The 24,038-nt window shown below is 41.3% G+C and overlaps 2 protein-coding genes and 1 long non-coding RNA gene across 5 annotated transcripts in view; 1 reads left to right on the top strand and 2 right to left on the bottom strand.

The window, feature by feature from the left end:
- Window positions 1–84: 84 nt before the first annotated feature.
- On the bottom strand, window positions 85–14,081 carry LOC112561885 (uncharacterized protein YMR196W-like). Its single transcript, XM_025234716.1, has 16 exons — window positions 13,777–14,081; window positions 10,868–11,036; window positions 10,280–10,454; window positions 9,637–9,809; window positions 8,924–9,146; window positions 8,199–8,398; window positions 7,365–7,589; window positions 6,874–6,990; window positions 6,449–6,600; window positions 6,128–6,248; window positions 5,483–5,842; window positions 4,895–5,044; window positions 4,295–4,424; window positions 3,521–3,700; window positions 3,219–3,315; window positions 85–2,246 (listed from the first exon to the last, which is right to left on the bottom strand). Exons 1-16 carry the CDS (start codon window positions 13,902–13,904, stop codon window positions 2,135–2,137), a joined length of 2,712 nt encoding a protein of 903 aa, XP_025090501.1. The 5' UTR covers window positions 13,905–14,081; the 3' UTR covers window positions 85–2,134.
- A 492-nt stretch (window positions 14,082–14,573) lies between these two features.
- On the top strand, window positions 14,574–23,785 carry LOC112561890 (sodium/nucleoside cotransporter 2-like). Its single transcript, XM_025234731.1, has 13 exons — window positions 14,574–14,930; window positions 17,613–17,802; window positions 18,635–18,855; window positions 19,303–19,475; window positions 19,728–19,869; window positions 20,482–20,673; window positions 20,872–21,033; window positions 21,386–21,511; window positions 21,606–21,760; window positions 21,874–22,045; window positions 22,422–22,580; window positions 22,956–23,136; window positions 23,630–23,785. The coding sequence occupies exons 1-13, from the start codon at window positions 14,781–14,783 to the stop codon at window positions 23,689–23,691; spliced, it is 2,085 nt and encodes a 694-aa protein (XP_025090516.1). The 5' UTR covers window positions 14,574–14,780; the 3' UTR covers window positions 23,692–23,785.
- LOC112561907 overlaps window positions 23,198–24,038 on the bottom strand; it is a 41,190-nt gene continuing 40,349 nt past the window's right edge. For all 3 annotated transcript variants that reach the window (XR_003098741.1, XR_003098743.1, XR_003098742.1), the window contains one exon: window positions 23,198–23,717. This is a non-coding gene — a long non-coding RNA (uncharacterized LOC112561907). The remainder of the gene's footprint in view (window positions 23,718–24,038) is intronic.

The raw sequence follows: 24,038 nt of genomic DNA, 5'->3' as shown, positions 1-24,038 counted from the left end.
ATCACATACAAATACAGTAAAAAAAAATTGCATGCATAAAAAGCAATTCAGTCAAAATACTGAGAGAATTTTTTTTTTTTTTTTAAGAGGGAGGGGGAGTCCACTAACTTTCATGATAAGTTTGAGAGCCTCATCATAATATTTGGCATACATAATACAGCATTCCTGAAAGACTTTGGATGAGATGTAAATGTGTGTGTGATGAGGTGAATTTTGTGATAGTGTCGTGGTCATGGGTAATTTTCATGCAGCTGAAAATCAGTTCGATAAAGATGGTAGCAAGGCACGCATTTCCACTTAAGAAAGTTACTGTGCTGCAGAAGCATAAACTTAAACATCCAATTGTAGAAAACCTTTGTCATATAGATTTCAAATGCTAAAACATAGTACATCATGGTGAGGGCTTTCACATGATGCAAGGGGTGTACCTCTCCATTCTGGTGATTTTGGCATGTTAATCCTTTTCTCATCTGGAATCTCAAACTCAAATTGTGACATCAAATCAGAAATAAATGTTAAGTTACATGCCAACATATCTGCAGCTATGACTGCCAATGAGATCTTGTTGAAGGAGTGAGATTATAACAGTTTATGTCATACTTTGACACAAGTGGAATGATGAAGATTTTATAATGTATCAGAAAATCATTTAAATGTTACAGCAATGCCCAAGGTGGCATGAAATGAAAAGTGCAGTGATACCACAAGAGTAATAATATGTATTTAACAAACAGATCATTTTCTTAAGCAATTATATGTAACAAACAGGTCATCTTCTCAAAGCAATTAAGCTCATGCATAATACTGATAATACATTTGGGGTATCTTTTTTTTCACAGCATAAATATCCACAACAATTGTTGCAGTAGAAGACACTTTTCTTGAAAGAGTTCCAAGGAAATGGCTAATGGAGTTTCCCTCCTAACTAGGTTAACACTTTCTTTGTTAAACTGCATAGTGCAGAACAGCTGTATGTTACTACATATTATAAAGTACAGTAAAAGACAACAAATCCTGTAAAATGTTCCCTTTTGTTGAACAGATAAATATTGCACTGCACTGTAAAGTACAGAAGGGTAAGGTAATGCTGGGGCAACTAGTGATATGTTCCCACCTTGTCACAAAGTAAAAAAAGTACAGGTTGTCCCCTAGCCTTTTCAGATCGTTTAGGGGCTCAAGTGTTAAAGACGTGCCCATCTCTCCCTCACTGCCTTACCTTCCCCAACCCTCTATGGAGTCAGGTACCCATTCCCGCCAGGTGGGGCAACTGGTGGAGGGAAAGTTTGCTGCGCTACTCAGGTACTGAACCTGCGCACCTCTCGGTTCTGATGTCAGCATTCTAACTACTTGGCTATCTGCTTCCCTTGTCACAACCACTAACGCACATCATTAGCAAATGAAGCTAAGCCTATTTTGGAACACCTTTTCCCCAACAAGAATAAAAACGTGACCACTGTGATCACATAACTTGGAGGGAGTGAGGGGAAAGATATTCCACAGATTTAAGTTAAAATATTTTGTGAATACAGCACCAAATAGAAAGTATTTGTTTTTATAATAACAAATTGCAGGGGTGAAATGGCAAAACAATGTTACCAATATGTTTTTATAAATAAATAGAATGCTATATGAAGGTCGAATCATGAAGCCGTCATCATAAAAATATATGTGGTCCACCTTTTATGGAAGTCATGACAAAAAAGTTTATCAGTAAAGTCCATCTTTCCTAAATTCTGGCACACTTTTGGCAATCCATAAACAACCAGCAGTCTTGGTGTGCTCCTCCAAACGTAAAACACTAGAAGACAGCAGGCAACAAAATACTGTACATGTTCACAGTTGCCATCAGGAATATGAATGGCACAAAATGATATTACGATATGAACCAGCAACACTGAATAAAAATCCCTCAGTCAAAAGCTACCCAAACAGCCTCAGCTGTCAATCTCAAATGATTTCATTTAAATTGAATCCAAACAGCAGCAATTTTAAAAATCTAAAATTAAATGTTTTTCATCCAGAGCTTTGCACCATGATAGATAATTATCACCACCCAATGCAGCATCCACATAACCATCAGATCACCAGCACCAAATGTGCAAGCAGTCGTGTTCAGAACTATTATTATAGCAAATCAAATATTGCTGGCAGCACACAATGAGCTGGTACTGTCCCCTGAAAGTGATTTGCGGTGACGTGCACTCTTTAGCAAGTTGACTATCAGTGCTGTCCAGCCAGTCTGGTGGCTGCCAAAATGAAACAAAACATGTCAGCCAAATAATCACACATCTATGGATTTATATATGTATATCTGTGAAGCCAAAAAAATGTGTATAAACAAAATAAAAATCTGTTCATATCATTAATAATGAGCATTTATTTAACACTTTTCCAAAGTAATTTGCTCAGAGTACTTCACAAATTTAAAAAAACTACAAATAGACGAATTCTAAATAAACTTGCACACTAATGCCCATACACATATATGCACTCATTCAACAGACACCCACAGAGTAAATACAGACATGTGCCAGTGCACAGTATGGACATAGAAGGGTGAAATCACTAATTTGAAAAAGCACATAGTATGGATCTGAAGGTTGTTAAAAAATTAGCATGACAAAGGCTGATGGGTTATTTCTTTCAAGTTTGATGGGGCTTGATATGAAAAAGACCTTTGTCAATATATCTTTGTCTACGTTAATGAGACTCAAAGAAGCCCTGTGTCAGAAGAACAGAGCAGTCATGAGGGAATATGGATGGAAGTGAGTTCAGAGACCAGTACCAGAAACAGTGGAACAAGAGTGGAAAGCTTATCGACAAGTTTAAGTAAAGTAACAGATTGACATCTGTCTTGAAAGAAAAAAGTAGAGACTGGTAGACTTTTGCAGCAAGTTAATAGTTTAAGGAAAACTCCTTTTTATTCTCATCAGTTGTCCAGAAGGAATGGTTACCTGAGGTTAAAAACAAAGGCAGAGAGTTTGGCTCCATTACCCTAGACATAGTGAGCTACTCTTGCTCTTTGCCTCTATGGTTACTAGGCTATGGGAAGCTTTACCTTTTTTTTTTTCTTTCTTTAAGAGGAAGATATTTTGGACAGGAGTTATCATGCTATTTTACTTTGATTGCATACATAAAAGCAGAGACTGTGCAATGTCATCTACCATTTTTAAATTATTGCAATTTAAGGTGAATGGGGAAATAAAAGTTACACTGACCTCGCACCACACCCACGACCAGTGTCTCCATCAAAGAATTCATAGAACAGTACAAGATCTCGGAAGTTTGGATCCTTGCTGTATCGCTCTTCTAAGCCTGACAATAAAACATCCAAATCAACCAGACATCGTCAATGTTTATCAACATTTTCTTGTAAAAATCATTTCTCCATTCTAAATCTGAAGCCATTACCTCTAGCACCATTTACTGGAACTTAAAAAAAAAAGAGCGAGACAGGAATAGAGAAAACTATTCAGTAAGAAATAAAGTCAGTATGTCAATCTTTTAACTTAGTACACACCATGGCAAGCACGACTCCCATAGATGTCTGGCAGGAAGAGTCGAGAGAGTCTGAGAGACAGCTCTGCAGCCACATCTTTTAGCCGCATGTACTTTCCAGATCCTGTAGGACACTCTACCTTCAGTGTGTCTTGATAAAAGTAGTCAAGACGTTGAAGGTTTTCAATCAGCAGATAGTTCACTAAGAAGAAGAAAAAAAATATCTGCTGTAATTATTCATAAATTTTAGAACAAATGACTTTATTTATGCTGCTGTCATACAATCTTAAATGTGCTAACAATGTACTTTTATGCAGGAGTCCTATACACAAAATAAAACATAATATTAAAACTAAATTATGTTTGTGTATCTTGTGGAAGTCAAAACACACAAAATTCAGTTTCAAAAGTTTCCTCTATAAGGTTAGGGTAACCAGAAAGACCATCCTGCGTACATTGTAAGCACTTTCACAGTGTTCAGCTGCCATAAAAAATGCATGTTCTGATTCTATGCTTTATGTTTCAATGTGTCCAACATACTGGTACAAAACAGTATACCTTTGCAACAAATATGAGAAACTGTGAAAGCAACTTGTCATCACTTGATATAAAGGGAACAGAACAAATCTGAGTGAAGACAAACCCCTTGTAATTCAAGCAGCAGAAAACTGCTCTGTGGTTAGGTATTACCAGTATGCTAAAAAAAATACAAGCCAAATGTAGATCGAGTGAGCAAGAGAGCAAAGTAGGACAGAAATGATGATCCCCTTGTGTAACATCACAGAAAAAGACTCACTTGGGATCCAGATGGGGCCCCGCCAGTTGCTGTTTCCACCAAAAAGCTTAGACTGTGACTCAGCTGGCTGGTACTGCACAAAATGTGCTTGCTCTCCAACCTCAAATTTAAAGGGGTGCTTGTAGTGGTACTGGAAAAAAATTACCACATTTGAGGATCTACACTTATTTTAAAAGATGCTGCTTTTGTGCATATATATTTTGCCCTGTTGAATCTTCTGGAACCTGAACAGTTGTTAGATTCACAAGATAAAGTCTGTGATGCTCACACTCTGTTCTTGAAACTCTGTATTATTTACTAAATATTCTGTAGGTTCTCAGATTTACTTTCATGATCTAGATTTTTTGATAACATTGGAAGTAAAAGATGGAGAGTATCTGACATTTACTATGTTATTTAGTTTTGCCTTCAAAATTAAAAAGAAACTTAAAACAAAAAATTACAAATAAAAGATGTTTATACTACATATATAATTTATGAGTAAAAGTGATGCTGAAAGATAAGAAATTGTCAAAAGTTATGACTGTCTTGAAGTGTGTCTTGAAAAAGAATGCCACATGGGAACTCACTGAAGTGTCTGTGCCTATATAAAATACACACCTTTGAGAGAGAGCGAATGCCGTAAGGAGAAAGGAACTCATCTTCATCCAAGATATAATGAAGCATGCGCACCAGCTGCTCTCGAGTGACGACCGTCAGCAGTAGGGTGTCATCAGCATTGCCGTTGTCCTCTGAAGCTCTGCACAGGATCTGTAAAACATTTGATACACGACTTTCACTTCAAGCCATGATCACTAGAGAGGTGTGACAACATTGTCAAGATATGATAACATTGAAAAAATTTCTTCATAGATGCTATTTGTTTGTCATCAGAGAGGTAATGGCAAGCCAGAATAAAAAAAAAAAAACCTGGGATGATCCAGAGGTTCAATGTTTGAGCTCTTTTCACCTACACTTTAAGAAACTGCTTCCTGGGTTTAAATTGTTAGTATGCTGTTCTTTCTCAGACATATTCACAAAGCCAGCAGCTTGGCCATGAAATAACCTTCACTGCTGGTTTATTGTAAAACATCAAATTTCTTCTCACCACTTTGCACTTAACAGAGCCTTTAGTTGCTGGTTCAGTAAAAAAAAAAAAAATACCAATTCTATCCTCCCCCAACTCAAACTAAAATGACATCTACTAACTCTTTGTGCCAGATCCTTCTTATGTTCTAAGAACCACTTCGTGCGCTTGTAGAAACCAGGGTGTCGCTTCATTTCCTGGTCATGCAGCACCATGCTGGAAAATAGAGGCACCATGCCAACCATGGAGCGAATTTTGAGAGGCAGGCTGTGGTTGTTGCCGTAGATGTGGTCATAGTAAAAGCCATCGACATCATTCCACAAGCCTTCTCCTGCGACATTGTTGATGGCATCCAGGATGAAGACAAAGTGCTCAAAGAACTTGCTGGCCATGTCCTCATAAATTGGGTCACGCCTAGCAAGAATGAGACTAATCTCTAGCATGATGACACAGAAGAAGGCCATCCATGCTGTGGCATCTGCCTATAAAATGACAAGACAATATTATTATAATTGATATAAGTTTAAACATGTGTAATTTGTTGAAATTGTGTGTTCTAAATATTTGCACAAACCATGAACTCATCCAACACTGTATTTCTCAGAATGCATCTACATGTATGTCATTAAGTGGTGCTTTCCTGTACAGGAGATTGGCCTATAAATATGGTGACCCTACTACAAAAGATTGGGGTTTATAGCCACAGTGATCTTACAAAAGGGACTGCCAAGCTACTACAGCAGTAGTGAGAAATGTGACTAACTTACCTGGGCCAGCCTGCCCCCAACAGGTAAGGGTTTGGAGCGATCAAAAACACCAATATTATCAAGGCCAAGAAAGCCTCCTTCAAAGATGTTTCTTCCATCAGGGTCTTTGCGATTCACCCACCTGGAACAGGATCTCTATTTCATTACTTCTTAAAATTATTCTTTTTTCTTCTTCCCAAACACATTTTTAACCTTCTTTCTTTTCTACCCACCACCCCAAATCTACCACTCTGAATCTACTTTCTAACATCTTCTTGGTTAACTGACTATGACAGAATATGTGACCAGTTTCAGCCACAGATGGTAACAATGACAACTCACCAGGTGAAGTTAAGGACCAGCTTGTGAAAGCACCGAGCCAGAAAGAGAATGTCCCTGTGGTCTTTAGGGCCTGAAGCCTTGTACACCTTAATGACGGCATATGCATGTACTGGTGGATTGACATCTGAGAAAGCAAACTCATAAGCTGGAATCTGCAGACAGTTAAAAAAAAAAAAATGACCAAACGGAGTCCATTTCAACAACACGTTAACAAAACAAAGAATTTAAGAGGGGTTTGGGGAAGGGGATAATTTAATCCAAATAAATCCCTAAAGTCTCAAGAAACACTTGTCACAAAACTCTAGTAGTTATTATCCTACTCTAGGAAGGGTTCATAACAATTTGTGGAAAATGATTTGTACCTCATGAATATCAGTCATATTGCAAACTAAAATATGAACGAAAGGTTCATATATGAAGCTCACCTGTCCATTGGGATGCATGTACCACTCTCTAAGGAAAAGGAGAAGCTGCTCTTTGGCAAACTGTAGGTCGATGTTGGCAACAGGAATCATATGAAAAGCAAGGTCCCAGGAAGCATACTGCAATTTCAGTGTCAGAAAATTGGTGTTTGGCACCCAATATTTGTGACAGCAAATTATTGTTAGGCATACATCTGATGACTGGGTGCGATCTCAGATTTACATGCATGTTATAGCTGGTGTTAAAAAGTAAAGTGCTGTAACACATTTGGTAACATTAATAAGCTAATGCTTATGATAGTAAACAAAATGGCACTAGCTATAGGTATATAAAAGGTGATGGAAATTTACCTCACCATCTGAAGCTCACAGACACGAAAGGACGTTTCTAACATGTGAATATAATTTGAAAGTGTTATTAACACTTGAAGAGTTGGCAAGAACACCGCACACAGTAATAAAGAGTACAAATCATGATAAGAATGTTCTCCTACCCAAGGGTATTCCCATTTGTCTGGTACAGAAATGACATCCCTGTTAAAGAGGTGGATCCAGGATGTGTTGCGACCATAAAGACGTTCTGTGGGTGGGGGAGGTTGACCTTTGTCCCCATGTAGCCACTCTTGTACAACGTAGTGATAGAACTGTTTGCTCCATAAAAGGCCTGCATATGCCTGTCTAGCTACCAGCTGCTCTGCCACTGACTTCAACCCCATTACCTGCAAGCAAATGACATTTGTTAGGTATGTTCTCCCATCTGAAATACCATTTTAATAAAAGAATTATTTTTCACCTCAAGGTCAGTTGCCAGAATACTATTTCATGCCACTCTTTAATTCCTTCTACTTATTAGACTGGCCTGACACATTTCAAGTTGCAGCAAAGAAGTCCCTTTTTCAATTCAATTCTATGTACTTTAATAAATTCTATGTAAATTCTGTGTTTATTAATTAAATTAATTCTGTAATTTTATGTGTCAAACAACAAAGTTGTCTTTGATTGAGTATAGAATATAGTTCTGTGTAGATGGTCATTACAACAGTGTAAACCTCATTATGTTCCTGACACACATAAAAAATGATGATTATATATGTATAAATGCTTTAATTGTTTGTATGAATACGTGTATGCGTGAGCACACACACACTCTCTCTCTGCTTATCACACATTACCACACACATGTTCAGCTCTTGAGCTTCCTCTTCCTCTTATAATGAAAACAGTTTACTGCCTCCTTCCTTGTCTTCTTTCTCTTTTCTGATTACCTGATAATTACAACCCATTATTCAATGCTAGTATGTTGTCAAGGTAACAACAGCTGTACGTACCTCTTCATAGAAACAATCTGCTTCGTCATGTCTCTGCACCATGACTTTGTCAAAGGCAGGTCCAAAGGCTGAAATTGGCTTCTCTAGATGGTGGTAGAGGCGAACTCTGATGGTGACTGACTGCTCACTCCCAACTGTCAAAATGTAGTGAGCTGCACATTTGGTTCCCTCCCGATTGGGGTTGACAGCAGTTTTGTCCCCTTCAATTGAACGTAGAATATAGTTTATCATTGTGCAGTCAAATGTGCGGAACGACACAAGGCTCAAGTCCGTGTTTATGCAAGATAAGACTATCTTTCTGGAGAAAATCCACAAGATATCCGGCATGTATCATTGCATTTTCTCTATTCTTAAACATCAACGACATAGTGTGATTGACCTTATATCTTATGACTTTTCTTCACTAACACTTTTTTGCCACAATCCCATTGCCGTGATATAGCCCTAGTTGCTGGCACGGCATTAAACACCAACCAACAACAACAACAAAAAAAAAAGCCACAATCACAGACTTGACTATTGTTCCCCTCCATACATTTGACCTCTGGGAATAAATATAAACTGTTTGTGAATAATACTTGTTTTAAACTATAAAGGATTCATATAATTTTTACATGAACAAAGTAACTTATTTGCAAGGCATTTTTTTTGTAGATATAATCTCACTTATTTATAAGCAGCCATCTGCAGCTAGCTTCAGCAGAAACTTTATAAACTTTACTGACCTTTCACCACATAGTTGTGGAATGCATCTTTCACATAAGGTGATTTATTGACACATTTGAACAACAATTTGCTGTTGGTGTCATTCTCAGTAAAAAGAAGGGTTGGTACGGTTCCATCTGGTCCAGCATCCACCTCAAATATCATTTCTCCCAGGACACAGTGGTTGAGCAGAACTTTACCAGGTGCCACCTGCCTTAGGTGTGGTTTTTGCTCCAGCCAGGCCTTTTGAAATGAAACAGAAACAGAAATAAAAATAACACAAAAGACTGATGTCCAGAATTTATACATCCCACCTGCCATCAAAATAAGAAAGTCTACTGTCACTTTCACTGCCCTTTGATTATGCCTTGTGCAGTTACATTACACTCACTGACCTATGATAATGCCTAATGGTTAGGCACATAATATGTAACAGGTTCTGCTAATATCTAATGAAAGTTCCTTCACCATACCGAGCTATAAAAATATCCATCGTACCTACTCTTTATCATTCTGAATGATGATGTCTATAGCAGTTACTCACATCAAGCAGAACTGTAATAATGATTTCTAGATCTACTCACATCACACTGAACTATTACGTACAGCATCTACTGTAACTACTCACATCAGTATCTACCATAGTCACTCATGTCACACCGTACTACTACAGCATCTACTGTAACTACTCACATCGCACTGAACTATTACAGCATCTGCTGTGGCTACTCACATCACACTCATCGCCCCAGGACCACACATTGCGGAACCACAGCGTTGGCATGAAGTGAATTGTTGCTTCATGTGGAGCTCTGTTTGTGATGGTGTAGGCACCTAGTACATCGTTTGGTGTTGCCTTGGCATATTCTGCTATGATATCCCAGTAGCAGTCATTGTCAAAGATGCCTGAAGTGACAGCAAAAATACAATGAACAATCAAGGAAAATGATGACCATCAGAAGCTATCACCTTAAAAAAAAATTCACTAATTTTACAAAAGGATCTGTGAAAATACATAAGCGTAAACTGTCACGTAATGCCTTTATCAGAAATAGAAGTATAGTACATTTATACAGACAAACATGGTATGCAGAGCGTAGCCTATAACTTGTGTTTATAATCCACAATCTCATTTTACTGACAGAAATGTTTGATAGGTGTCAAAAACGTTTAGAAGGGTCTATAGAAGTTTGTCGCCATGTGAAGCTTACAGGAACTTAATTTCAATAATTTCATAAGGTCTTGATACTTATAACCTTCATATACCCTAAGAAATTTCAGAAAGGCATAGATGAAAAAGAGACACTAACACAACAATAATAATAATAATGAGAAGCAAAGGAGAAATAGCTCAGCCAACTATACATTCTATATACCTGTGTCCAGAATTTCATACTCAGGGTCCATTACTGTGCGCTTTCCATTCTCTTCAACCAGTTCCTCATAGGGGTATGCAGTTTGTGGGTACTTGTATAGTGCCCTCATGTAGGTGTGGGTGGGGGTGCTATCCAGATAATAATACAGCTCTTTCACATCTTCTCCATGGTTACCCTGCCAAGAAATATATACAACAGGCAGCTCTTCATCCTTTTGTCTCTAATGTGTACATACAGTTTTAACCAGCAAGATCAGATATAGTAACATATAATATAATAAAAAAAATTGTAACGTTTGGTTTTATTTTAAAAAGAGTGTTCTGTACATTCAAAGAAAAATACTGCATATATTTGAAAAAAGAAACCCTCTCATTTTCACACCTGTATCACAGTTGTGAAAGGTGTTACTAAGTGAAGAACAACAGAAGTAAACAGTATCGACTTCCCCAGTAAGTTTAAAGCTTTCCATAATTATTTTGCAAGGTATTTACTACAAACAAAACTAACTGGTATTTTTAAAAATGAAAACAACCTCACAATAGTGCAAGACAAACAATCAATTACAGGCACATACAGCTCTGAGCGTACCTGATGACCTGTGAGCCCAAACAGACGTTCTTTCAAAAATTCATCTTCTTCATTCCACACAGCAAGAGCAAGACAGATTCGGCACTGACGATCAGTGATACCTAAAAGGCCATCTTCCCCCCACCGGTATGCACGAGATCGGGCATGCTCATGAGGAAAATAACTCCAGCTGCAAAGAAATAAAAATGGTGAAGTCTTGTTTGTATAACATACATATTATACATCTTTCCCATTTGTTAGAACTGCTCATGACTGTGATATATTTCTTACATGCTTATTGCTCAATCTGTTTATTCAGCATCATGCATAAAGTGCACAAGAACTATTTGAGAGTAAGATTGAATTAAAAAAGGCATAAAGACATGAAAATTTTTTTTAAAATGTATGATGTGCTACAGCAAGATATATATATATAAACGATGAAAATGGTATTATTTCTAAATGATCTCTTCAAACCGTCTGCTTTAAAAGAAAAATTAGAAAGACAGTTAATCAAAAGCTTACATCATCTGTAATAAAGAGATGAAAATACATGAATCTGTTACATATAAACAAATTTACTAAGTCTATAAAGTTCTTAATATATAATTAAGCTGGTCCCCAGCCTGAGCTTGTTTACAGTCAGCCACCCACATGCCAGCCATCTGGCTCCAAATGAGACTTACGAAAACCTTTCAGCCTTGAATTCATATTGTGCTATGGGTCACATTGAGTAAGACAGACCATAACTTGTCTAGTACACTTGTTTTCATTGTTCTCTTGTTTTTCTCCTTTTGTGCTAGTTAAATGAAGGGTGTAACAGAGGGAGGTGATGTGAAAGTAGAATATGGTAACAAAAAATAGTGGCTGTACACGTGTTCAACATATTTGTTGGCAGCCATGGAGATGTTTGTTAGAGATGATGTTAAATAGCAGTGATGTTGATCTTTGCTGGTACCTTGATGGCAACATTATATTTGTTGGCAGTGGTGATGACATTTGCTAGGAGCAGTACTCATAATCACTGGTACTATGACAACATCATTTATTAATAAAAATCAAGGTTTTTATTGGTAGTGATGGTGGTGTTAGAACTATGGTTATGATGATATTTATAAATTGCACCAGATCATAGCTAGAAGCCACTCCCCATGCACGCACACAAACAAACAAATGCATGTGAAAGAGAGTCAATCTGAAAAGTATTTTTTGGTAGAAAAATGCACTTTAAGGTTTTTTTTTTTTTTGTTTTGTTGCATTCATCTGTGGATATTAAAAGTGCATTGGTAGGGAATTCCAAGATACAGATCACTTGTCAAAGATGGAAAGGGATAATCTTTGGCTTGTGAGCAGAAAGTTGCCCTGGGATCTTTTTGGCAGGCACTGCATGTAAGAGTGCCAGGGCACAGTTCAGATAAAGTGCTGTCTGAAAGCTCTAGAGGAAACTGAATTTGGTGACTTTATTGGCAACATGTGCAAGCCTTTCACTTGTAACAATAAACTCCTGGAGAAAAACCATGGTGAACCGCCTGCTGTGAACTGCATTGTGCTTAGAAACACATGGGTGCTGTATGTAGAGAAAGCATATTATCTCATGTTACATCAAGAATTCAACAAAGAATTGCAACTGAACATGCATTTATTCAATACTTAATTCAATACAATTCCTGACATAATAGATTAATGTAAACGTGATCAACATTCACTTCCTTTTATTAACAAATCAATGCAGCTACAAATGATGATAAAATAAACAAGAAAAATTGGCCACAGATACACCAAAGAAGGCCATGACCTTAAAACTTAGTGGGGGAAAAAGCATACTCCATACTACAAAACTCACAGACTTGTGACAAAACTATTCATAGAAGGGGTGACCCATAAATGCAAGAATGAGAACTTCTGCTAAACAAGGGCACATAAACCGCAGCACATGATAACAGCAGATGTCCTGAAATGCTGGATGAATAGTACATTTTGTAATCTGTCCATCAAATGGCAATAATAGTTACACCGGAGCTACAGAATACAACAAGAATACTACAAACTTAGATTGTATCTCCCCTTTTATATTCACTTATGTTCAAGTTTAGTATCTGTACTTCTTCAGACGTATGTTAATAACTATGAATGTTTGCCACATGCTGAATAGGTCACACCTTACACTTATACACAAATCTCTAGGATTGCATACAGTTTGTGCAGCTAAGCTAGCTATGCATCATGAAGAAAGGTAACTCGAATGAAAGTGTCAAGTCAGCACTGTAATGTGCTTTCTGTGTTCTGTTTTGAGTAACCGGAGCATATATAGCCACCTCCAGCTATCATCAAACACTGTATTCATGAGTGTGCACTATATTCCTGCTGATAAGCATCTTCTGAAACAATTGTTACTTTTAAACACCAGTCTTAATACATAATTATTTGAAACTTGCGCAATTAAACAGTAAGAGCACCACACACACACACAATCTCAGAAACACCAATATATACCCTCTCCTTCTCTCTCTCACACACACACACCCATGACTGGTATGTGTCATCATGCATATATGTTTGTTTGAATGTTCATAAACACTAGTGATCACAATGGTGATATGCTTACCTCGCTGATACATGTGCACACACTGGAACGCGTGTGTGCGCGCACACACACACAAACAGATTTGCACATACTAACACACATACTAACACTGGCAAGACTCTATGACTAGCTTTTACTAAACTCACTGTGGGGTGCATGCGTACTTTTTTTTTTTATTCTGGCGCACGTGTGATGTGTATGTTTTTCCCAGTGACAAAGCCAAGCATCTCGATCCGCCCTCCCCCCAAAAAAACCGCGCGCGCGCACACACAAGTACACGATCCCCTTTGCATTTTTGAAACTACAGTTCAAGCGCTCTTTAAAGAATTTAACTGTGTGCACCTACCAGTCGCCGTCAGCAGAATAATCCTCCCGAACTGTCGCCCACTGCCTCTCCGACAGGTACGGACCCCACCTCTTCCAGTTCTTCGTCCGCAGACGATCCTCCTTCAGACGCTTCTGCTCAGCAGCCATGCTTCAGCTGCGGCAAGAAATTCAAACACTTCTGCTGCAACTGGACTGCAGAATGTAAGAGAGTCCGGCTCCAAGACACCGGAGCCAGAGAAAGGGAAGACTCAGTGGCCACTAGTATCTGCTGCTATAATTTCTCTGGGACTTGTGTGCGGCTGCAGGTCGTCCTCTCAGCCTCACGTTCTGCACGTGTTTCCCCCTCTTACCCTGCGAGTTATAAATAGCGGGGTCGGCGCACATTCGCAGTTTTAGGGATGTCAGGATGTCTATAAAGTAGTTCTTTAGAGATTAACCGACTTAATTGTCAGGTTTGAAGGATGTCTTGCGAAAATTAGTTGAGTAGGGAAGTTTGGAATCATATTACATGCTACACCACGTTAAAATACGAGTCAAACAATGTGTGCAAAATCGGTCAACGATATCTAACAGCATTCTGTCCCCCCCATGACAAATGTAGGTCAAAGCCAAGCATCCCCTACTGTAGTGTCAACAGAAGGCTGGGGCAAGGCCGGGCTCCATTCCACGCTGTGACAAGGAAAACACTGTCCGACTTTTGTATTTTTAGTTGTTCGATGTCTGTCTTTACAGTGCACATCCTGTGTGAAAGTCGGTCACAACATTAGGTCGACCGCTGATGAGTTGGCTGTAAGGCTGCAGCGCACCCTGATGTGACCGTTGGTCACATATCTAAGGTCAATGACCTGAGGGGATCAACGCTGCAGTCACGACCCTACAGCAAAACTGCTGAGCAAGCTTTTGAGGCTGGGTACATTGTATACCCTGTTCCGCAGCCAGGTACTCGGATTTGGATGGGAGGGTGAAGAGAGATGGTATGTTAATTGGCACCTCACCGAGTCGTTGGTCTTTGCTTATCTACACATGGTGACAGCTATACTCGTTGTTAGTATGTCATTATCTCCTGTTAACTTGGTCACACCAGTTCCGCCTGGTCTGCTCAGGCCTGACGAGAGGGGGGGACAGGGGGGTCTGGTGTACCCGGGCCCGCGGCTGTCAAGGGGCCCGGCCTTGGTCAGTGGATTTTTTTTTTCTTCTTCTCCTTTTCTTTTTCTTTTAAAGAAAGGTCTAAGGACAGAACACCCAAGCATTACACATGCAGAAGTTGAGTTTGAGTGTAGATATTGAGATTCGAATTGTAAACATACATTATATACTGGGAAAATAATTTATGTTTACAAGTACAAGGGGCCCGGAGAGGTCGTCTGTCCCGGGGCCCGGGCTGGCTCTCGGCGGCCCTGGGTCTGCTATCGCAGCTTGTTCCGGGTCACTAACGGGAAGATAGGGAGAAAAGAATATGACAGTGTAGAAAACACACCAAGACAAGACTTTGTCTAGCTCAGCACAATTTCATTCAGAGGAATGGAGAATACAATTGAGTAATCAGGCAAAATACGGAACAGAACAGTTCTGTCTACCCTATAAAAGATCGAAAGGGGTAGATTGTTTCCCCAAATATTTTAAATCAGCCGTGGTAGTTTCCTCAGGCACAGCTTCCATATCTCTGCTGGACCAGCACACATCACCACCGGTCCTCTGCTACCCGATACGGAGAGGAGAATCTGGTTTGGTTCAGCCACGTGACCCGGCACAACACTCTCAGGGTACCACGTATAGGGGGTCATCACCCAGGTGGTCAGAGGAAGAACTAGATTGCAAAGGTGAAGGAGTGGACTGAAAGTTTCACGCAGGACTTGTTCATCACCTGTCAAGACAGGTTCGAGGGGTGGGTCTTGTTAGTTACCCCGTGTGTTCCCCCAGCACTGGCGGACCAACTTATAGCTGGTGTCGGTCAAGGGATGAATGAATGGGTGGATGCTGGACCACCTGCCTCTTAGTGCAACATTGATAAATGAACTCTGTAGAGCTCTGTGCGTTAAAATAGACTCATCAATCCGTACTTTCACATGTTTTGACTTCTTGAACAAGACGAAACAAGTTGACCTCACGAAGCCAGCCCTCGCGAGAGTGCGCCAGCCCAGAGGTCACTGTGCTCTCCTTGAATGGCGTTTCTGGCTCGGTATACCTGTAATCCATGTACCTATACCCACCTGGCAATGATCGGTGACCGACATTTGCGCTGTCTGCACCTTGCGGCAGTGGGTGCTCGCCCTTGTGGCGCCCGTGATGCACGCTGACGTCATCTGACGTCCGACGCGCCAGGGGCGATCGAGCGGCTGACGCTCAAATGGCGGTTGGGTGTTTGCGTGACGAGGAGGTTAAATCATTGACAAGAAATAGCCCAAGGGAATTATGCGACCCAGCAGATAATAATGACGATAACTACGACACGCAGGTGTCTAAGAACAGTAAAGCTCAAAAATAGACGGTATTATTTCCCTTTAATTCAAGGGTGGGGGAACCTTTTTTTCTACCCCGAGGGCCGTTTTGATATTTATAGCATCATTCGCGGGCCGTATAAAATTATATACCTACATAAAAATTAGTCTGGCCAAGATGTTTCGCCACAGTGTGTTAACACTTTTGCAAGGTGTCTGATCTCAGCCTGCCTGGAGACAACTCGGTGTCAAAGCACGGTCAACGCTGGGAGAAAATGGTTTTGTTGTACTTCACTTTGCTGTACTTGATTGTTTGTAGTAATAATGTATGATAGTGGGGTGCATTTGTTTCTGACGATATACAGTTCTGTACAAGATACTGTTTCTCACGATACAGTTCAGTACAAGATACTATTTCTCATGATACAGTTCAGTACAAGACACTATGTCTCACAATACAGTTCAGTACAAGATACTATTTCTCACAATACAGTTCAGATACTATTTCTCATGAGACAGTTCGATGACACAAGACAGTTCGATGTACAAGACACTATATTTCCCCAAATGTGAGTGAACAGAGGTAAGACATGCCCAAGAAGTTAATGGGAGACAATCCAATCTCCTGCGCATGGTTGTTGGGCCAAAGGATTTCTCTTTCATGTAAATTTAGTAATATTTTAGATACAACACTTGGCAGTTTATTACTGTTATTTACATTAATCAATTTAAGCCCAAAGAACAGTCTGATTTTGATAAAAAGATTAACAGGGGCGCGGCCACACTCTCCAAGCACTATTCAAGATGGGGTGGACTTTCTTACTTACTTTGACTGTAGTTTAACACAAATATAACTAATTCTTGACATCCATATTTCACAACCATAAGTAAGAAGTGGAAGAATAATTCTGTCAAAGATATCAAGCTGTATATCTAGTGGCAGTTGTGACTGTTTACATTTTTTAAGTAGAACAAACATAACTCTTCAAGCTCTGTCATAAATCTTTTTGTGCTAACAGAAATTTGTTATTATAGTTTAGTTTCAGACCAAGATAGAAAAAATGATCTACTATTTCAATTTTTTCCCATTTATGTATAAACATCAGTGAGTGAAAAGTCTTTTCCTACTCTAGGCAGCATTTGACACGGGTCAAGAGCTGAAATCAGGGCAGCCTTATACCCCGTTAACAGCGCTGGTGGATATAATAAATTCACACCCCTCCCCCTCCACACACACACACTATCACACTATCACTGTCCCCCTAGCCCCTCAGAAACTCTGCTTTTGACAATCTAAAAACAACAACAACAACAACAACAACAACAACAACAACAACAAACCACAGTTGCCGTACCTACACACGGTAGGGTATGTCCCCCACCCCTAACTTCTATCTCTTTCTTGTCATCTGTCAAGTCATCTTCAAGGGCTTGGTGTGGAGAGTTTGCGAGATTGCGATCGAGTGGCTGCTGTGCTCGTGGGTCCAGTTACCGGCCTACTTGTGCGTTGGTCCGTTTCCGAGCTGACACGTGCTTGTTGGTAGCAGACTGGCTGCCAGGGGAAGAACTGATGGAATTAGAGACTGTCAGGAGCGACAGCCTGGCGGGTAAAGTACAGACACAATGTGTCGCACGTGCAGAGCATATGCGCTTTCTTGGCTTTTTTTTTCCTTTGTCCGCTGCTGAAGTACAGATCATGTAATGTGTGGTACATGGAGACGGGTATCCGTCCCCATACCCCATCTCTTTTCTTGAGTCTGTCTTTTAGGTTGCTCACCTGTTTCTCTTCCTTCCATGTCTCCATGCCTAGACGTCATGTTTCTGTCTTGTCTGCTTGCTATATCTATCTACGCTATATCTATATCACACATTCTGCTTGCACGTCACATACCAGCAACTGATGTACCTGCCTGTGTACCTCTTTACCTTTTACACATCCATCTATCGCTCTATCAGTCTCGATCTCTGTGTCAGTGGTGTCATGAACAGCTTTTACTGTTGCTGCTTGTAGATTAAGGTGAAGCTTTCCTTTCTCTCTTTTTTTTTTTTTTTTTTTTTTTTATTCTGGAGGTGTATTGACATTATAAATCACGTGCTATCTTGACAACACAGATCTCGTGTATCGGTCACCATATCAAGTGAGTTTATTATCTACTCGATGCTGCTCTTGAAAACTGTCTTCAACAATTATATGTAGACTTGTTTATAGGTTCATTGTCGACAAGTTATTCTTGAGATAACACAGAGAGTTTCATGTACACACAACACAGAAATAAGCTATCCAAGAATACACACCCTCTAGCACTTACCTAGTTCTCATAGCTAGAGCAGGACTAGCTGCACAGTATACATTGAGCTAAACACACATTCGGTGGCCTGATTGTGTTTTTTCATGTCATCATCATGTGTCCTTTAATCAGCTGTCGTATATTTTACCAGGTCGTAGGTTGGATGAAAGCCTCGTCGGTCAAAGAGAAGCCGTGTCCAGTACCTGTGATAATATTACTGATGGCAACGGTGATGATGCGGAGAAAGGTTTGGCGGCTCGCACTGATGTCGCAGGTGGAAGGTTCTGGGCGAGGAACTTCCGCAAGAAGACGACTGTTGTTGTGTACGCATTGCTTGTCATTGGGTACTTCGTGTACTTCACACTGGCTCTGGTGAGACTAAACATCATTTGTTACAGAGCAGGTCACTCCACTTCTACAGTGTTCCTCACACTGGCCTGGGGTGACTAAGCTCACCTTAGTCTACATAGAGGTTCTAGTGGCTGTAGAGGCGGTGAACTGAGTGGTTCACCATGCCTAGGACATGACATGTGAAAGGAGAGCCCAACCTTTCTTCTCCCGCTACCTTTTACCTCTCTGACAAATTTAGGTACCACCAGCTAGTCATTTTCCATGAGCAAGCCTTGAACTGGAGACCTTGTATTCAGAATTCAAGTGCATTATCCACTAGGCTACAGTGCCTCCTCCCCCCCCTTACCTGTCCTCCTCCCCCTTTGTTCCCCTCTCCACACAAAAAAGTCTGTCGGAATTGTCCTGTCTAGAATGTTCCTGATCAGTGATATAGTGCCAGAGGTTTCTTTGTGTTTGTTTTTTTTTCAGGCCTGGAACTTTCCTCGCGCCATCCCTCTCCTGTGTCTGACGGTCGTCGTGGTCTGCAGTGTTACCTGCTCACAGGTGGCGCAGGTGGACGTCGTCCTACGAGGTCGTGACTTCATCCGTCTTGAAGTTCGAGGTCGTCTGAAGTCTCTGCTGGAGCGGAGGGCAGTGCGGCGGTGAGTGTGTGACCTCCAGTGAACAGCAGCGACTGTCAGTAACCTTTAGTGAACACCACTGACAACAAGAGGCAATCAGTGACCACCAGTGACCACCAGTGACCACCGACCACTAGAGCTAGCGACTACTAGTGACCGTCAGTACTTCTAGTGACTATTAGTTCAAATAAAACGAGATGTCCATCCTTACTGGAACTTTCTATTTCACACACACAATGCTAAAACACAGCATGTCCTATTCCTGTTCCTCAGATCTTGCTACGGACTTGCCGCAGCCGCCATGTTGGCGTACAGCATTGTCATCAACACGGGGCACCCGGAGAACCTGGTGTCGCTGGCCGGTTTGGTCATCTTGGTGGTCTTCTGCTGGATCATCTCGTACGACAGGCGCAATGCACGTATCTACATACACCCGTAGATGTGTCCGAGGACACCCGTAGTGCTAGTGCTTAATGTGGATCTATTGATGCACCTGTAGTGCCTTTGATGCTTGTTGTTAACCTATGTATACACCTGTAGTCCTGTTTTGTAGACCTACTTATTCACTTGCTGGCCTTGATGCATGATATATGTGTGATGTATCCTCGCGATGTATCTTTGATGTATTCTGAACATACAGGGTGGAATTCTAGCACCACCCAGAGGTTCAAGCACGTTATTTTTACTGTCATCTCGTTATGTCGCCACTTTTGTTCCAAACACAAATGCGGGGCTAGCGAGACGGGTGGCGATGTAGAGAGGGTATATGATCCATAACTAGAGGTTATGAATGAGAGTGGGGGGACCTGCCAAAGCTAACTAAATAAAAATGTGGCGAAGCAGGGGTTAACCAGATGACACGTGGCGAGATAGCGAGTTCAGACTAGAAAAACGCCTCGACTCGTGATTGTTGTTAGTCATCTACAATACAAAGCAGTGACATTGTCATGACATCACCTCACTGCCACTGTCCGGTGTCTCGTCTTGTGGTTTGTCTCTCCAAGATGGCTGTCTCGGTGTGGTGCAGGTGTCACTGCGGCCCGTGGTGTGGGGGCTGGCGGCGCAGATGGCGCTGGGTGCAGTGGTGCTCAAGACGAAGGAGGGTCGAGAGGGGTTTGCGTGGCTGGGGCGTCAGGTGGAGATTTTCCTCGACTACGTTATCGCCGGCGTCGTCTTCGTCTTCGGCGACAATTACAAGGACTTCTTTTTCGCGCTGAAGGTGAGTCCATAGAACTGAGTGGTCTAAAAATAGACTGTGGAGGAGCCGCTGTGTCTGATGTTCCTGACATGCTTCAGTGAATGGTTCTTCCTGACTTTCGTGAGTTTCAGCTGATTTTCTGCCGAATGTTTACGACCTGTTCTAGCTTATGTTTGCGACTAGTTGATGCTCTGCCTGATGTTCGTGATTCTGTTTCAGCTGATGCCGACTGTCATTTTCATCAGTTCTGTCATCTCCGTTCTCTACTATGTGGGCATCATGCAGAAGATTGTGAACGTCATTGCCATGACAATGAAAGTTACCATGGGAACCACAGCTGCAGAAACAGTAGTCACCGCTGCGAGCATATTTCTTGGACAGGTAAACATTAATTAGCTCTTACTCTTCGCATAAAAATAATTTAGCTCAGTGGACATGATCATAGTCCATGCTTCTGCACGTTACGCCAGAATACGACAGAAATTCTCGAAGGACTCGTCTATGAGGCATATCGCTTCTTATTGTCCGATAAACCATGTTACTGAACGGAATTACATCATAGGCACTACTTTTTAATTCTCCTTTTAGACTGGACCGTTGACTGTGTTACTGCATTGTAATAAAAATAAAATCTTGACCTGTTCTAGGAGGAAGATCTGAGTACGTACTTGTAGGTATAGTAACCAGTTCTCTCCTCGTTTGGTAATGTGAGTGACCTTGTGACCTTTGGCAGCCGGAAGCCTCTCTGACCATCCGTCCGTACCTGAGCAAGATGTCAAGATCAGAGCTACACGCCATCATGACGGCAGGATTTGCCTCGGTGTCAGCCGACATCTTTGCCCTCTTTGTCAACTATGGGGTGAGAAATGTCTGGAATAATTCTGTGTGTGTGCGCGTGCGCGTGCAGATAGACCCAAAATGCGCTGATGACGATTATTTGTACATTACAACAGGTGTCGTCTGCTCACATTCTAACGGCGGTGCTGATGTCGGCACCTGCAGGACTGGCTGTGTCCAAGATCGTGTATCCGGAAGTCAGGGGAGGAAAACTCACTCGAGCAGAAGAAATAGAAGAGGAAGAGAACACAACAAACAAGAGCCAGGACTCGTGAGTTTAAGTGAATAAAAGCGAACATTGTTAGACAATAACGTCTTACAAGGTTAGACAGACAATATACGCAGATAGAGAAGGACAGAGATAACGTAACCTTTGACCTGCAGGCAGGAGGCGCAAAACATTCTGGACGCTGCGGCACGCGGCGCGCAGGACGCTGTCGCCATCATCTTCGCGGTGGGCGCCACACTCATCGCCTTCCTCAGTATCCTAGAGTTCCTCAACGCCGTCCTTAAATACCTGGGCTCCCTCGTCAACATCGAGAACCTCACGTTTGAGGTAATTAAGTCGCCTTCTCCTTCTCAACCAACTAAAACTGAGCAAGTGTTTTAAAGGGAGTTCCTCTCAACCAACCCCACAGGTTTCTGTGTTTGCTGTTTCGACTTCAGTCTTTTTGTTTTGTATTTCTTTATTTTTGTTTATGTGTTTTTTTGGAGGTGGGCATAATTTTTTTGCACTACTTGCGAGTCAGCATTGGGAAGGGACATAAACACTGTATATTGTTGCACGGTGAGCAACGGTTCCCTCCCTTGAACCATGTTTTATCTTTGTCTACCCCACAGACTTCATAGAGATAATAGAAGTCTGTGGTTAAGCTTGCGACTCTTTGACGACAACTTTTAACAAATGACTTTTTTCTATATTTTTATGACAGTTAGCGTTGTCCTATGTGCTGATGCCTCTTGCTTTTGTGATGGGCGTGCCATGGAAAGACTGCCGCGTTGTAGGGGAAGTAATCGGTCTGAAGACAGTGCTTAACGAGCTGGTGGGTTATCAGCGCTTGGGAGAGCACATCAGTAACAACGCTCTGTCGGTAAGCTGTAAACTCTCATCACCACTGTCATCACTGGTCTCCTCACCAGTTTCTTCACTAACCTTTTCCTCCTCATTATCAAAAATAAAGGCCTTGCACGTAACATCGTACATCCGGGAGTAGTGGTGGTGGTGGTAGTGGTGGGTGGTCTGGCAGTCAGGGGTCACATTCTATGCTGATACACACTTGTTCGAGGACATATTTAAAAAATCATGTAAACAAAAATAATAGAGACAGTCAACAAGAAGAAAGAGATGATGTTAATACTACAGGACATAATCGGTCTGAAGGCAATATTATTGCATTGATGTAGTGACAGCCACCTAGACACTGCTGGACATCAAGTACCTGTCGTTTGTTTGGTGTCTGTGGCAGAGAAAGTCTCAGGTGATCGCAGTCTACGCCTTGTGCGGCTTCTCCAACCCCACCACTGTCGGCGTCACCCTTGGGGGGCTGGGGGCGCTGATACCCAGCAGACGACAGGATCTTGCGTCTCTCGTCATATCCGCCTGGGTGGCCGGCTGTGTGGCCTGCTTCATGACGGCCTGCTTCGCTGGTAGGACGTCTTTTTGTGGTCCGAGGATGCTCGTTCGCACTTAGCTAAGTTGACTGTTGTGCACAATGACGGCGCGGATGATGATGATGGTGGTGGTGGTGGTGGTGGTGGTGGTGGTGGGGAGTGATCTCAAGGACATATTATGACTTTGTGACGAACTCCAGTCCATGTAAGGATCAAGGGAATGAATGAGCGAGAAAAGATAAGGTGGTGGGGGTTGGTGTTCTTTTTATCTCTTATGTAGGAAAAGCATAATCTCTCCTAAGAAGCTGGATACTTCGAATAAATAAAATAAATAAAGTCGTGTGGTTCATATACTTATACTGAGTAATCACTGAACGAAGCCTCTCACAATACACACATCATCTATCCACCCTTACCTTACTCCACAACACTCATCACATTACTACACAGCATCCCACATCGTACACATCACTACACTGCTTGCCATACCCTCCAAGTCACGCTTGACCTTTGTGCACTGTCTGCCCAGGGTTGTTTTACGAGGAGGAGGTGACCTTGACACCAGTAACCAACACCACAACGTTTTTGTAGCCTTTGCAGCTCAGGTAGCTGTCCAGCTGGGATTGCAGTGGGCAAAGTGCAAACTGATTAGCCAAATGGCATTTATAATAAAATTTACAACTAATGCATTGCATCATGTACTAAATATTTACAATGGAATGCATCATGTACTAATATTGAAACTGTTTAGGAATAGGTGCTCCAGGACCCTAGTGTAATTAATGAAATAGAAATGAATTCATGCACTTCATTAAACTTCATGTCACTTTTAACTAAATACAGTCGTTGATACCTGTTTTATGTACAAACACATTCTAAATCATTGAGCACACTCACCCTTCCCCACAACCATCACACAACACATTCACACACACATA

Source organism: Pomacea canaliculata, linkage group LG4 (assembly GCF_003073045.1).
Source record: "Pomacea canaliculata isolate SZHN2017 linkage group LG4, ASM307304v1, whole genome shotgun sequence".
NCBI lineage: Eukaryota > Metazoa > Mollusca > Gastropoda > Architaenioglossa > Ampullariidae > Pomacea > Pomacea canaliculata.
Note: the sequence above shows the minus strand (reverse complement) of the source record. Positions and strands in the feature narration are given on the sequence as shown.

What these genes read in the sequence shown, in the direction of transcription:
- LOC112561885 (XM_025234716.1), bottom strand. Translation starts at nt 13,904, where the DNA reads ATGGCTGCTGAGCAGAAGCGTCTGAAGGAGGATCGTCTGCGGACGAAG. An exon ending in ACATGCATCCCAATGGACAG is followed by an intron (nt 6,601 to 6,873) that starts GTGAGCTTCATA and finishes AACTGTCTGCAG; the next exon opens with ATTCCAGCTTATGAGTTTGC. An exon ending in CTGGTCCTTAACTTCACCTG is followed by an intron (nt 6,249 to 6,448) that starts GTGAGTTGTCAT and finishes ATCCTGTTCCAG; the next exon opens with GTGGGTGAATCGCAAAGACC.
- LOC112561890 (XM_025234731.1), top strand. Translation starts at nt 14,781, where the DNA reads ATGGTGACAGCTATACTCGTTGTTAGTATGTCATTATCTCCTGTTAAC. An exon ending in TGTACTTCACACTGGCTCTG is followed by an intron (nt 18,856 to 19,302) that starts GTGAGACTAAAC and finishes TTTTTTTTTCAG; the next exon opens with GCCTGGAACTTTCCTCGCGC. An exon ending in ACAAACAAGAGCCAGGACTC is followed by an intron (nt 21,761 to 21,873) that starts GTGAGTTTAAGT and finishes TTTGACCTGCAG; the next exon opens with GCAGGAGGCGCAAAACATTC.